The sequence below is a fragment of the Nerophis ophidion genome, linkage group LG08 (genome assembly GCF_033978795.1).
Source record: "Nerophis ophidion isolate RoL-2023_Sa linkage group LG08, RoL_Noph_v1.0, whole genome shotgun sequence".
NCBI lineage: Eukaryota > Metazoa > Chordata > Actinopteri > Syngnathiformes > Syngnathidae > Nerophis > Nerophis ophidion.
The window spans coordinates 20,168,329-20,180,828 of NC_084618.1; the positions used below are offsets into that span (position 1 = coordinate 20,168,329).

At 45.2% G+C, this 12,500-nt stretch overlaps 1 protein-coding gene across 1 annotated transcript in view; it reads right to left on the reverse strand.

The window, feature by feature from the left end:
- Window positions 1-12,500, reverse strand: part of map1b (microtubule-associated protein 1B) — a 28,853-nt gene that overhangs the window by 2,596 nt on the left and 13,757 nt on the right. Inside the window, exons 3-6 of the mRNA XM_061907976.1 lie at window positions 6,158-6,240; window positions 5,541-5,681; window positions 169-5,460; window positions 1-85 (exon numbers count right to left, since the gene is read on the reverse strand). The exon at window positions 1-85 is cut by the window's left edge and continues 2,596 nt beyond it. Coding sequence (XP_061763960.1) covers window positions 1-85; window positions 169-5,460; window positions 5,541-5,681; window positions 6,158-6,240 — 5,601 coding nt within the window. The remainder of the gene's footprint in view (window positions 86-168; window positions 5,461-5,540; window positions 5,682-6,157; window positions 6,241-12,500) is intronic.

Here is a 12,500-nt window from a genome sequence, read left to right on the forward strand (position 1 = left end):
TGATGTTCAGCTCCTGTTGCTTGTCGTGGGTCTCCTGGTACCACTCCCTCATCACATCCGTGTCGTGTGTGGGGATCAGCGTGACCTGGTAGTGTCGAGAGATAGTCCTTGTGTGATACTCCAGCTCACAATTTCTTAGAAATAATAATGTTGACACGAGTAACATACCTGCATATTATTCTCCCATCTGGCTTTCCCTTCCAACAGAGCATCAAGGACCGGTCTACTGGGCTCCTGAGACGTCTGGTCATTGCCGCTGACCACATAGTAAGACGACCGCACGCGCTGAAAGAACTCTGCATCAACATTCTTGGCACTGCAGTGATTCGGGATGTAAACCAAATCCAGGTACATGGGAGGACAGTTCGGCAGAGACACCACACTTGATGCCTTCCCGCTAGCGCCTCTCGATGCTGATGTGTTGGTTGCATTTTTGGCATCTTTCCCCCCACCCAGACTTTTCTTTGGGGAGGCTGTCTTTGAATCCTTCACCTTTGACAGAGCACTTTTTCTCGCGGGTGAGGAAGACTTTTTGGTCAGCTTTTTCTTCTTGGGCTTTTCTACAGAGTCTGTGTTTGCATTGTGGCGGTTCTCCTCAGCCTTGAGGGCCTCAGGGTCGACCATACAGGAATCATGGGGACCTGTGGATGGAGCTGTGTCCCTGAGCGCCACCGGAGGAGGATCAGCATGCCTGTAGGTCAGGGTTCTATCAGTAGGCAGTGTCTCTGAGTCGTCCTCAGAATCAATGTTAGCATCTGCTGTTATAGAGGGGCACTCTTCTGTCCCTGGTGGAACATCAGAATCTGTCTGAGAAGGGGCGGATTCACTGATGGATGTGGGTGGCGTCTCCTCACATTGTTTGGATGAAAGCTTTTCTCCAGGAGGTGGAGGTCCTCCTCCAACTGTCTCAAGGGGCTTCTCTTCTTCTACGACATTCTCTTCATTAATGAAATATTCAAGAGGGCTCGGGTTGATGAAAGACGGAGATAGTTCCGTCTTGGGATGACGGTATTCACAGGAAGTGACCAAGCAGAGGTCAACATCTGTCTTAGACAAAGCGGAAGGACTAACCTTAGAGGAATCTGGGTTCCTTAAGGTGTAGGCTGGATGTGAAGACAGAGGTAGATGTGACGGGGAAGGGACTTCGGCGCACACGGGAGATTTGGCTTCAAGTGTATAATCTTCACATTTAAAGGGGTTGGTCTCCTTTTCTGGAAAAAGTTTCCCTTCATCTGAAAACCATAAAGTTGATGGGGAAGTTGTTTCAGAAGGTGGCTTGTCCTGTGTCTCTTGTGTGTTACACTTGTATGCAAAGTGCTCCACGGACAGTGAAAGTGGGCTGATGTCTCTTTCAATGGGACCTCCTGAAACTGGGGAACCCTCACTGGAATGAGAAGAATGGGTGAGAGAGGCTGCCTTTGGAGTGACGGGAGATCCACCTGCCTGCTCAACCATGGGGGGCATCTCAGTCATTTGGCACGGGGTTGTGACAGAGGGAGTGGATTGGGAGGCATCTGATGGGGTTGCAGAAGCAGCACGACCTGAATCGGTCTCTTCAAACAGCAAAGGTTCCTCAATGGTAGAGGGTTGTTCTTCAGATACTTTGACATCTGAAGGACTGTCATTTATCTCAGTTGGGCCATTCTCTGTAGCACGCAAGTTGCTTCCTGCAGATTGGTGCTCTGGAGATTGTTTACTAAAATCAAGGGCTAATGAGTGGTCAGGAGACTCCTGGCCAAACTCCATTGACATGGTAGAATGTTCTGGTGACTTTGTGTCCTGCATCTGTGCTCTGACTTTATTCTTTGGTGAGATGTCTGGTGAGATGGACATTGGCCGGGGGCAGTCTTCCTTGAATGGAGATGCCTCAGCCTCATGAAAAGTTGTTGGGGTCTGGCCGACAGAAACAGACAAAGAATCATCTACTTCGGTCGAGTGGGGAGAGCCAACTTCCGCGTGAAGGGAGCGGGAATCAGTGGTTGGCTCTGGCAAAGAGCTGGTGGCTAGGGAGGCAGTAGAGGCTGAGGCTAGATGAGAAAACATATCTTCTGCTACCACTTCCTCCATGGGTGTGTCTGACTTTTCAGATGCTGTACCTTCTGAAATGGACATTTTAGTTTCTTCCTTTAAAGCTGGGAACGAAGTAGCCTCTAAAACCTGTCTTGGCATTGAGGAAAAGACTTGATGGTTGTTCATCTCATCCAGTTCCTTCTTTGTTGGGGAGTCAAGTTCAGCTGAAGGTGTGCTTTTTGGAGATGATACACTCTTATCTGTGGGGGAGAAACACTCTGACTGTTTATCATCAAGTTCTGGTGTAGCCCTATTGGAGTCATCTTTATCACTCGTGACCTCCACAATAGTTGGACCCCGTTCTTCGTTTTGTGACATGGGTGGCAGAGCTCCTGCTTTTTCGTCTACTGGGGACTGGTAATAGGGTGTATGGCCGGAGGACTGGGGGGAGTTAGCCCCTTCCAGTGTTTTGTCCTCTGGGCTAAGGGTGGACTCGCTCATCACTCTAGGCGACCCTGTTAAGGTAGTGGAGAGTTCTATAGGTGGAGCAAACATTGATGGGGAATCAAAATTGTATTTTTGGTCACCTGGGGGAGAATGCACAAGAGGTGATGTTGATGAGAGTCTCGCTGTGTCTTGCTTCTCACATGTTTCTTCAAGTGTGTTAAAATCCTCAACTTTACCATCAGAAGAAAACTCTCTACAGAGTTTGTCTTCTTCGAATAATGAAGGGGGGGAGATTGTCGTGGCAGTGTGGTTATAGTCGTGACCCTCCGTGGCGTCACTTTTGGAGTAGTCTGAACATGGTTTACTCTGAAATAAAGGGGATTTGTTCTTATCAAACTCCCCAGATTGTGACATCCCCAATCTGCCAACATCAGGCGAAGGGGAGTCAGTCTCTTCGTTAGCTGTTTCATCGCTCAAGCCATCCCTCGGAGTCAACATCTCATCGATTGCAGTAGGCACACTGGAGATCTCAATAGTGGAATGAGTGAGGCCAGAAGTGACCGTAAACTCTTCAGGTGGTTCCTCTCTGTTTTCATCATCCGACGTAGTAGAGCTCTCAGCACCAGCTGGAAGCATTTCATCATGGATCGACGCGGCAGGGGACACAGGCGATGATTCCTTGAGTGAGGCTGAAACAGTCAGTTCCTCCTTTTCTTTTCTGTGTTCTCCTACAAGCTGATCTTCAACATCAGCCTGGTCCTTAATGCTATCTCCTATTATGGGTGTATCATGTCTCTTTACATGTTCATCTTCACTGGGCTCATCTTTAATTGACTTCACACTCTGTTGTTCATAAACCTCCTCTGTTTCCCCCTTCTCTTCATAATCTGCTCCATCAGACGCTTCCTCCATTACAGTTGCCTCATCTTCAAACCTGCCATTGAGTTTTCCTTTGAGAGCTTGTTCATCTGGAGAGTCTCTACTACCCCCTTCAGTCGCTGTTGTGGTTATACCCTCATCTAATGACTCCAGTGCACCGGGGGAGTCTTTGGTCTGCATTGTCTCTCCTCGATATTGTGTCATCACAGCCTCTTCTTCCACATTTTGTTGCACAGTTGCTTCATCTTCTGCCTGCTCTTCTGCTCTGAGCTCTTCAATGTCCCTTGTCAGGTCCACAGGGGAAGACATAACAGACCTCTCTGCCTCTGGGTCCTCAGTAACATTAGCTGCAACAGCTGCACTTTTGGCAGCATCCACTTTTGCCTCTTTTGGCACTTTGGAAGCTGTTTTGCCTTTCAGCTTTGAAGGCGACCCTGCAATTTTTTTGGAGGTGTCTTTCTTCAGGGTCTTTGGTTTAGGGGAAATACCTTTGTCTTCTCCAGAAGCAGATGCTTTCTTTATTTCTTTTGATGGCTTTTTAACATCTTTCTTTTGGTCTCTCTTTTCATCCTTTTTCTCCTTCATCGGGGAATCTCTCCTGGTGTCCTTTTTGATGTCTTTTTTCTTCGCTTCTTCTTTCTTAATATCTTTTTTAGACGCATCCTCTTTTTTGACAGCATCTTTTTTTACCTCTTTTTTCTTTTCGGCAGACACTTTAATGTCTTTCTTAGCAATCTTCTCTTTTTCGGGTTTAGCTTTCATTTGAGTCTTCTTTTTTTCAGGTGTATCATTCGGGGTTGCTTGTTCCGGTTTCGCTTTTAATTCTTTCTCAGAAACCTTCGCTCGTTCTTTCTTCACCATCACCTTTTCTTTTTTTTCTGCTTTCTGCTGTTTCTCGTGAAATAATTCGTCAGCAGCTGCCTTTGCTTTTTCTGCTCCTTCTTCCTTGGGCTCCTTCCTGACACCTTTAATTGGTGATGGCTTTGGAGTCGACTTTAAGCTCTCCTTGCTGTCTGTTCTGTTCTTCATTTTAGCTTGCTTTAGTGTCGGTGTTGGAGGCACGTTGGCAGACATTTCTTTTTGAGTGACAATAGGCTGCTTTAAGAAGTCCAGGTGTTTTAGCTTTTCCAAACCTTCAAAGATGTGCTGCTGGGTGGCATTCCCTGGAAAGAGAACTCGCACTACCTTTTCCGAGGGGTTTGCAGGGTGCCACACAATGAGGGAGGTGATAGAAGTCAAGTATGATACAGGAAACTCAGATTCTTTTCCGTTTGGCAGTAGTATGGAAGTTGTGTCATCTTGGCTACCAGTCCACTGCTTCATAAAGTGTTGCATCTCCTTGCTGTTCTTTGCCGGGTTTAGTACGTACATCTCAAGCTTCCCGACGCCCATTTTCTGAAATAGTATCATGGGTTCAATAGTGTTTCCGACAGATCGCTGCAAAGGTTCTATTCTCAAATTTAGCTTGGTAAGGAACTGCTGAGTGGCAGCTGCCTCTTCGAGGTTCCGCCTCACTCTGTAGTTGGGGTCAAGATTTTCCAGATTTTCAGGGAGATTCACAAACACAACACCGATATCTGGCGAGATCATGTTCTTCACCCAATCACTGTTTGCCGTCGAACCCTGCGACTGCTCCTCTTCAAGCTCCGCAATCTTTCTCTGCAGCATGCTATTGATGCCTGGCAGGTTGTCGTCACCGATGTGGGTTAGGAGGACGGAATCCACGCGGTCCAGGTGTCTCACTAATTTCCAGAAGCAGGACTTCCTGTCGGAACCTCCGTTTATGAGCATGTTAAAGCCATTGACAGCAAAGAGAGCAGAGTCCCCGTGGCCGCCAGGGAAGATGTAGCAACAAGGTTTGGAGAGCTTGAGGAATCCGCCTGAGGCCGGCGGTTCCAAAATGTCAAAAGGAGTCAGAATCTCCACGGATTCGGATAAATACTCTGTGAACTCGGAGAGGCCCTCCATTTCAGGCAGGATGAGCGCCGAGTTTAGAGTCATGTTGATGAAGTCTTGCAGGTTGTGTTTGTCCAAGTTTGAGTTTTTCCAGTCACCTTGTTCGGGGCAGGAGAGTGTCAGGTTGGCTTTGTTTTCTGGATGAATGGTGCTCAGCAATTCACCAATCTGTATACAAAAGTGGTGAACAATGGATTTATCTTAGCACACCTGGAAAAAAAGCGGTGTGCCACCCAAGTAAAACTCACCTCTTGGTCAGTAAATATGTCGATGAACTTGGAGAAGGAGAAGGATCCAGACTGAAGTATTAGCTCTCCGGTGTTTTCAGTGCATTGACCTGACAGAACCAGAAGCTTGTGTCTGGCAGAGTCGGAGATCATCAACCGAACCTAGAAAATAACCCAAAGCAAATCATTTTTGTCGAGTTGAAAGCCGATTCCCACTTTGGAATCCGAATAAAGCTGATTGCATACAATGGAATTGCATCAGAAAAGCAACGCTATTGGCTAATCAGATCAATCCAAGCTCATTTGGAATATGATGCCACTAATTTAGCAACATTTAAATCAATTAGCTAGCATTATTTGACCATCTAAATGTTCTTTTCTTAACTTGATTCTACTCCGCAACATTTTTTTTCTTCTCTGAGCCACAGCTGCTGTGTTGTTCTCCTGTATAATATTATTGCACACTTTGAACCGAGACATGACCAGCGGCTAGAAAGCTCTGTCCTGACTGTCTAGCACTTCCTGTCAAAGTGCTCTCGGAGACTTACAGCAGACATCGAAGGAAGCTCTCAACAGTAAACAGAGGACAAGTCGAAGTACCGGAGCAGTGTATTAGCACACATACTAGCCTGTTTTACCTCGGTACTGACGGCGTCGTCTGAAGGGTTGATAAGCACGACCGTCTCCAGGACGTTGCTTTTGTGGTGAAGAATTCTCTGTCCTGTAAAACAAACGAGAGAAAACAACGACGTCACTGTGCTGGAAGTGGGGTTACAGTCAAGAAATTCAGTTGATTGATCAAGATAATGATCAGGACAATGCTCTTGCATCTCTTGTCCGGCTTACTTAACTGACTTGAGCCCAGAGTCGTCTTCTTTGTTCCCTCAATGCATGAATCATAACAATGTGTTTGACTGCCACATCCATATTTCATAGACTATCCACATGACAAGAGCATCCAACCATAACCCAGACGTTTCTTCCCAAAGGGACGTCCGTCTCTTAGCAGACATATTCTGTCTAAAAGATTCAAAGGACAAATAGATATTCTAGGATTTGTTTTATTTTTGAATAATATTTCCAGTACTTCGTTGTGTATGTTTTTTAACCATTCATGCATTCCCGTTTCCTTATTTTTCATATATTCTTCAACGCAAAAGCAAAAGTAACATTCACAAGGATACCGTATTTCCTTGAATTGCCGCCGGGTATATAGTATGCGCCTGCTTAGACTTACTACCGGGTCAAACTCGTTTCGCAAAATAATTAGCGCATGCTTAGCATTACCACCGGCTCAGGATTAACGCCGGGTCAAACTCGTTTCACAAAATATTTTTATTAGCGCATGTCCAGAATTTCCGGCGGGTTAAATTTGTTTCGCAAAACAATTAGCATATGCCTAGAATTCCCACCGGGTCAAACTCGTCACGTCACGAGTGACATTTCACCTGTCATCATTTTCAAAATGAAGGAGGCTGATTTCAATCATTTGAAATCGCATAAAGGGAAGATTTAAGGTCCAAGCTATTGAATATGCTAAAAAGAACAGTAAGCAGCTATGTTTTATTAATATACAGTAGCTGCGTGTGTCAAATATGAGTCATTAAATGACTCCCGCCTCCTGGTGGTAGAGGGCGCTTGTGATCCTTCTTGCGACTACTCGGCTGCAGAAAAAGTGACAACAAGCAGCAAGAGTGAGCAGCGATCGTTTATTTTTTTCCTCTCGCTTGCACTTTTAACGTGGAGGATTACATATCTAAAATAAAACAGTTTTCTAAACTGGACTTTCAATCGAAGCAGGAGGTAATAAAGGAAAATCTCCATCGAGACAGAGAGACTTTTAAAACTGAGGAAAGATAAGGAAGACTCCTATAAACAAGTTATCGATGCTTTTGATCAGAACAAGCAGCGAATGGACTTCATTTATAAGTAAAGGTAAGACCATAATAACGTTTTTTTTTTTAATTAAATGTGCTTTTCATGATGGTATCCTTACATCACACTCAAATTTATAAGCGCGGGCTTAAATTTACCGTATGCCTTTGGTAAACGCCGGAGTGAGAAGAGGTTTTAAATTAATTACCGCCCCGGCGGCAATTCAAGGAAATACGGTGAATGGGAAAGTAATTTACAAAACACAAAACCAGTTAAGTTGGCATTGTGAATACTTAAATAAAAACAGAATACAATGATTTGCAAATCCTTTAAACTTCTTTTTAATTGAATACACTCTATAGTGCGGACAATACGGTATATTATTTGACTTTTCTTTTATCTTATCAGCCTCTACTTCTGTGTGTTTGGGAGCAGCCCCGCCTTCACCCACAGAGACAAAGACTCTCTTCCATTCCACCATAGCAGGGGTGTCAAACTCCTTTTCATTGAGGGCCACATTGCAGTAATGGCTGCTTTCAGAGGGCCGTTTTTTTATAAATGAATTTATATTATGCATGCGGGTACTTAAACTCCTTCACTACCAGTACCTAGAAGTCTTGTTCACGAATGAGGGAAGAGTGGATCGTGAGATCGACAGGATCGGTGCGGCGTCTTCAGTAATGCGGATGTTGTATCGATCGGTTGCGGTGAAGAAGGAGCTGAGCCGGAAGGCAAAGCTCTCAATTTACCGGTCGATCTACGTAACCCATCCTCACCTATGGTCATGAGCTTTGGGTCATGACCGCAAGGATAAGATCACGGGTACAAGCGGCCCAAGTGAGTTACCTTTGCCGGGAGTAGCTCAAAGTAAAGCTGCTTCTCCTCCACATCGAGAGGAGCCAGATGAGGTGGTTCGGGCATCTGGTCAGGATGCCACCCGGAGGCCTCCCTAGGGAGATGTTTAGGGCATGTCCAACCGGTAGGAGGTCACGCGGAAGACCCAGGACACGTTGGGAAGACTATGTCTCCCGCCTGGCCTGGGAACGCTTCGGGATCCCCCGGGAGGAGCTGGACGAAGTGTCTGGAGAGAGGAAAGTCTGGGCTTCCCTGCTTAGGTTGCTGCCCCCGCGACCCGACCTCGGATAAGCGGAAGAAGATGGATGGATGGATGGATGGATGGATGGATTATGCATGCGGGCAATAACCTGTGATCAATCATGACTAATCAAAATGCATATGCATTCGATTATTAGATTTTTTTTCAACGTAGAACTTGCTTTAAAATCATAAATAAAGGTGACAAGCAGATATTTAACTATTTGTTTGTACCTCACAAAAATAGTTCTGCAATACAGTATGTAATAATAGAATTGGCATGAGCAGGTAATATTAAAGTTGAAAATATGCATTTTTTTGTCTGTCAAAATTGAAGGGAAGTGAAGTGAATCACATTTATATAGCGCTATTTCTCTAGTGACTCAAAGTGCTTTTACATAATGAAACCCAATATCTAAGTTACTTTTAAACCAGTGTGGGTGGCACTGGGAGCTGGTGGGTAAAGTGTCTTGCCCAAGGACACAACAACAGTGACTAGGATGGAGGAAGCGGGGATGGAACCTGCAACCCTCAAGTTGCTGGCACGACCACTCGACCAACCGAGCTGTACCGAAAGAACGTTAAAAAAAAACTATTGGTCACAGCCAGGGCACATCCCAATCCGTCCTCATCTGTGCCTCATGACGAGCGCACCGCGGACCACGCCCACATGCGCTCTATCAGCTGACAGCGCGCTCGGACACACCCCTGCTCGCGCTGAGAGCAGCACGCCCACGCAGCTGCAAGCCTGCAGACGATTGCCTTCCTACACACCTGAAATTGATGAGGGCGTGCTGCTTAAAAGACCAGTGGACCCAGGGATCCCTGCGGGAACTTAGTTTCTCATATGGTGAACCTGTTTTCCTTCCGTTTTCCCTGGATTTCGACTGCCTTCCTCGTTACTCGACTCCTAGCTCGCCCCTGGACTTTGACGCCTCTCTCTCGCCCCTGATCCTGCCTGCCCCATGGACTTCCTCATTCCTTCGCTCTCGTCAACACTTTGGTAACACACACTTCAGCTAATCTACACACATAGTCACACGCATACACACTTGGATTTTGTCACACTCCATTATATCAATCAATCAATCAATGTTTATTTATATAGCCCCAAATCACAAATGTCTCAAAGGACTGCACAAATCATTACGACTACAACATCCTCGGAAGAACCCACAAAAGGGCAAGGAAAACTCACACCCAGTGGGCAGGGGGAATTCACATCCAGTGGGACGCCAGTGACAATGCTGACTATGATAAACCTTGGAGAGGACCTCAGATGTGGGCAACCCCCCCCCCCCCCCCCCTCAAGGGGACCGAAATAGTTCAGTAGTATTGTTTTTTACTATTATATATACATTGGCTATATATATATATAATACATTTATGAACATTACTGCCACCTGGTGTCAGTCTGCCGTCATCTCCCCTTAGTAAACATAACAGTATTATATCGAAACCCATTTTTTCCAGGCTTTCACGGGCAACATAAAATGATGTGGCGGGCCAGAACTGGTCCCCGAGCCTTGGGTTCGACACCTGTGCACTATAGGTAGTTCAGCTGGGGATGTAGGGCCTGGCGGGGGTTGAGGGTCTGAGGTCTCCGAGTGCTTCTCTAGTTAATAATACATTGAGTTTATTTTTACAAGATGCCAAAGACCAATAAAAAAAAAAGCGAGCCCCAGGCTTGACTAATTATGCCTTCACTTTGGACTTTCCACGATGCCCTCAGCGGGTGCATATTTAATTCGACTCCTTCAGGAATCAATCCGCGAGCGTCTGCGCCGGCTAATGCTTTTATTATTGATCTGGCAGACGGAAGAAACAAACGTTAGTTTTCTGTGAGCCGTCGTCTCAGTTGGCTCGCTTTTTCTTTGTCTGTGTGAGTGGGCGTCGGCTTCTCCCCCCCCAGCCGCTACCACGGGGAGCGAGCCGGTGCTATCGCCGCCATTATGGCCGTCGCGTGCAGGCTTGTCAAAAAAGGAAAATAAAAAAATTCAGGAGCGGCTGTGACCCAGACAATTACCTCCCTCCATTTAAAAGCCAGACAGCGCCGCCACCCACCGCCATCGTTAACGTCCTGGGCGTGTGCGACTGGTGGAGGCTGACTAGCTGTCACGCCGTGAAGCTCGCGGGAGGAAATCAATGAGGAAGGCACCGGACCAAAAATAGATCAGTGGAACGACGGCGGAGCGGAGCATCCCTGCTTTTGCTTTCACAAAGATTTTATTGTGCAATCTGACATAGGTGTCTTCCTTATCTTTCTTCAGTTTTAAAAGTCTTTCTATCTCGATGGAGATCTTCCTTTATTACCTCCTGCTTTGATTGAAAGTCCAGTTTAGAAAACTGTTTTATTTTAGATATGTAATCCCCCATGTTAAAAGTGCAAGCGAGAGGAAAAAATAAACGATCGCTGCTCACTCTTGCTGCCTGTTGTCACTTCTTCTGCAGCCGAGTAGTCGCAAGAAGGATCACTAGCGCCCTCTACCACCAGGAGGCGGGAGTCATTTAATGACTCATATTTGACACACGCAGCTACGGTATATTAATAAAACATAGCTGCTTACTGTTCTTTTTAGCATATTAAATAGCTTGGACCTCAAATCTTCCCTTTATGCGATTTCAAATGATTGAAATCTGCCTCCTCCATTTTGAAAATGATGACAGGTGAAGTGTCACTCGTGACGTGACGAGTTTGACCCGGCGGAAATTCTAGGCATATGCTAATTATTTTGCGAAACGAGTTTGACCCGTCGGAAATTCCAGACATGCGCTAATAAAAATAATATTTTGCGAAACGAGTTTGACCCGGCGTTAATCCGGAGCCGGCGGTAATGCTAAGCATGCGCTAATTATTTTGTGAAACGAGTTTGACCCGGCAGTAATTCTAGACAGGCGCATACTATATACCCGGTGGCAATTCAAGGAAATACAGTATTCAAAATACACAAAAAAAAACTTGTTTTAGTCGCATAATAGTGAGATTATAGTGGCATACTAGTCGCATAATAGTGACATAATAGTGGCATACTAGTCGTATAATAGTGACATAATAGTGACGTAATAGTGGCATACTAGTCGCATAATAGTGGCATACTAGTCGCATAATAGTGACCTAATAGTGGCATACTAGTTGTATAATAGTGGCATATTAGCCGCACAATAGTGGCATACTAGTCGCACAATAGTGGCATACTAGTCGCACAATAGTGGCATAATAGTTGCACAATAGTGACATAATAGTGGCATACTAGTTGCACAGTAGTGGCATACAAGTCGCATAAAAGTGGCATACTAGTTGTATAATAGTGGCATACTAGTCGCACAATAGTGGCATACTAGTCGCACAATAGTGACATAATAGTGGCATACTAGTCGCATAATAGTGACATAATAGTGGCATACTAGTCGCATAATAGTGACATTATAGTGGCATACCAGTTGCATAATAGGGACAAAATAGTGGCATACTAGTTGCATAATAGTGGCATACCAGTCGCATAATAGTGACCTAATAGTGGCATACTAGTCGTATAATAGTGACATAATAGTGACGTAATAGTGGCATACTAGTCGCATAATAGTGGCATACTAGTCGCATAATAGTGACCTAATAGTGGCATACTAGTTGTATAATAATGGCATATTAGCCGCACAATAGTGGCATACTAGTCGCATAATAGTGGCATACTAGTTGTATAATAGTGGCATACTAGTCGCACAATAGTGGCATACTAGTCGCACAATAGTGACATAATAGTGGCAAACTAGTCGCATAATAGTGACATAATAGTGGCATACTAGTCGCATAATAGTGGCATACTAGTCGCATAATAGTGACATTATAGTGGCATACCAGTTGCATAATAGTGACAAAATAGTGGCATACTCGTTGCATAATAGTGGCATACTAGTCGCATAATAGTGACCTAACAGTGGCATACTAGTCGTATAATAGTGACATAATAGTGACGTAATAGTGGCATACTAGTCGCATAATAGTGGCATACT